Raw genomic sequence first — 2911 nt, 5'->3', positions numbered from 1 at the left:
TGACTCCAAAGTAACAGTCCTTTGCAGGGGATTGAATTGAGGCTCACAGAGGGGAAGGGACCTTTCCAAAGCTTCAAATTTTAAAACCAATTGATGTTCATGTCAGGTACATTTAAAAACATCAATAACTTAAATGCAATATGGTTTTAAAAATTATTAAATAAACGCCATTCCTTTTGGAATGATGACAACCTTATCTCAGGACACGTCTTAGGAAGACCAGGGAACATGAATCAAGCATTCCTCAGGCTCTGGGGTGGTCTCCAAAGGGTGAATATGGCTTTGGAGTGCGGGGTTTTTGGTCCAGGTACTTCATGGCGTCCTGCACCCATTTATTCTTGGGATCAGCACAAATCTCCTTGGCCTGTTTGGTCTTGAAGCTGTGGAAAAGAGGGGAAGCAATTAAAAGGATCCTCTTTGAAAACTGCACCCGTTTAACCCCCAAATTGTCAGGACCATCTGCCATGGGGTGAATTGGGGCCTGTCGTGGGAGAGAAGGAAGGGGACAGAGGAAAGATGGGACTGTGGGGGTTAGCTGCTGCTTCTGGTGGCCCCATCAAGCCATCCTTGTTCTTGGCTCGCAGGAACTGGTAGGATCTGAACAAGCTTCCAGACAGGGAGCTAAGAAGGAAAATGTCCTGTTGTGAAAATTCATGGATTGGATGGTAGAGGTTGAGCTCTTGGAGTTTGTGACTCTAAGTAACTCTTACCCAGTTCCTTGACCTATGCCCCTCAGGGATGAATTTTTGGACTGGGAGAAGGTGAGCTTTGCTTACTTACATAACAGCTTTCTGGGGACATCTGTTGCTGGTGATTCTCTTGTAGCTGTGCAGTAGTTTAAGGGGGATCTTTCTGGTGCCCACTTGAAAACAGCAGACAGTTGCAATAGAAGCTGAATTTGGGGGAGAAATGAAAGAAAGGATGAGCCGCTAATGATACGTAGATTTTTAAAAACATGCTTTTGTAAGGAAGGAAGAAAATTTAGGAGAAGGTAAGGGAATGTAAGAGGAGGTAGAGTCCATCCACTCTGATGTCCTGTACTTTTGCCTTTGATTTGGTGTCCCCAGTTGAACAGTGGGGACCCATCACCACTGGGAAAATATGGGAAAAGCTTGGTCAAGGCAGGAAGCTTAGCCCTGTCATTAAATCATAGTACCATTCACCAAATACTCTCCTTTCTCTGCTTTTTGGACACAGGGTGACTTGACTTGCATTTCTTGGCCACTTTTGGTAGGTTGGAGCTTTGACCCATACATGAGAAGACAAAGTGACAAGTGCCATTTCTGAGCCACAGTTAGGAATTGCCAGTTCAAGACCCCCGAGAGCTTTCTTTCCCTTTGTCACGGTGAGCAGTGGTGTTTTCGAGGGCCACTGCTCCACCAATCTAGAATCCTGAGTACATGAAGCAGAAGATCAAGCCAATACATTGTAGATATTTAGTAGGAGTGAGAAATTAACCTTTCTTGTTTCAAGACACTGATCATTTAGAACTGTTGTTACCACAGGAGGCACTATCCTATTTGGACTGATACATGTGGTAAATCTAAGTCATCCAATGATTAAAAAGTGAGTTATTATACAAACAATTAGGAATTTTTCCCCTAAGGCAAAATACGTCACCTGGAAACATTCCCCAGGACCTCACTTCCTTCCTCTAACCACCATTTCTAAAAGTTGTCTTGGAGTCCAGTAAAAATTCTGGGTCTCCAATCAAGCAAATCCCCACCCCTCTACCCCCATCACCAGCTGGAGCATAGACCCACATGCCATCTCTTTCAATACTCACGTCAGGAAGGAATGTGGGGACTGGCTTCAGTGACCTGGGTTTCTAGTTTTGGGTCTTCCACTGATTGCTAGCTCGGGGTACTTCTTGTCCAGTCACGGGACCTGATGTGATCGTTCTAGGGGTGGTCATAGGGAGAGAGGGAGCTTACCTGGCTGAGCCAGCACCTGGGTGCTGAAGGTGGACACAGTGAGCAGCAGGCACAGAAGGACAGCGGAGACCTTCATGGTAGAGGGTGAGGACGTGAGCTTCAGCCTGAGAGTTGTTGGTGTCTGGGCTAATCTCTCTCTCTCTCTGCTCCTCTGGCTGCTCTGCCTGCCTTTTAAAACAGCAGAGAGTGGGAGCTTCCAGAGAACTCTTTGGTCAAGAGCATAATGAGGTCATTAAGAGGGAGGTCCTGCCTTGCTGAGCAACTTCCACGTCAAGGCAAGTTAACAGGACCAAAAACAGGCAAACAAGAAGGAGGGGACTTGGCACATGGTCATCCAACCTCGGGCTTGAAGTGGAGAAGAGAATATGTGTTTGTGAAATGATTGAGCATGGCTAGTAATCTGAGAGAGTCGTTCTTTAAAGCTCTTTCTCTGAAATGAAACATCTGCGGTGAAGAAAAAAGCAAAGAATCAAGGGCACGGAGAGATGAGGAGATCCAAGGACCTTCCCTGGGGTTCCCTGTGTTCACATGGCAGTCTTCAGGATTTGGGAGGCCAGGAAGGGGCCTGAAAACTTTTGCTAGGCTCCCACCCAGATGTGGAGAGATCTCAGTCGCTCTGAACATGGCAGGCTGTCTGGGAACCCAGGAATGGTGGCACTCGAGGATCTCACCCCCAGGATTCAATCTAGTGATCACAGAATCTTCGTGCCACGGAAGTTTAGTGTCAGGGGTCATCAGAACTGGGTAGCTCCTATGGATCTTGACATGCTGCACATTTTTCTCTGACTTTATTGAGGAATAACGGACAAATGAAGAGTGTATACATTTGAGGTGTACAATGTCATGGTTTGTTATATATACGTAGACACCGTGAAATGATTACCTCAATCAAGTTACACATCCATTGCCTCACATCGATTTACCTGCTTTCCTGTGAGAACATTTAATATCTACTGTCTTAGCTCATTTTAAGGATA

The 2911-nt window shown here is 45.9% G+C and overlaps 1 protein-coding gene across 1 annotated transcript; it reads right to left on the bottom strand.

The window, feature by feature from the left end:
• Positions 1–244: 244 nt before the first annotated feature.
• Positions 245–2010, bottom strand: LOC308488337 (eotaxin-like; the record flags this gene model as incomplete). The annotated part of the gene is made up of 3 exons (XM_081028007.1): positions 245–380; positions 781–892; positions 1935–2010. The coding sequence occupies 3 exons, from the start codon at positions 2008–2010 to the stop codon at positions 245–247; spliced, it is 324 nt and encodes a 107-aa protein (XP_080884133.1).
• Positions 2011–2911: the final 901 nt, after the last annotated feature.

The sequence above is a fragment of the Rhinolophus hipposideros genome (assembly GCF_964194185.1).
Source record: "Rhinolophus hipposideros genome assembly, chromosome: 20".
NCBI classification, from domain to species: Eukaryota; Metazoa; Chordata; class Mammalia; order Chiroptera; family Rhinolophidae; genus Rhinolophus; species Rhinolophus hipposideros.
The sequence above is the reverse complement of the archived record's forward strand: the minus strand, read 5'-3'. Positions and strand labels throughout refer to the sequence as shown.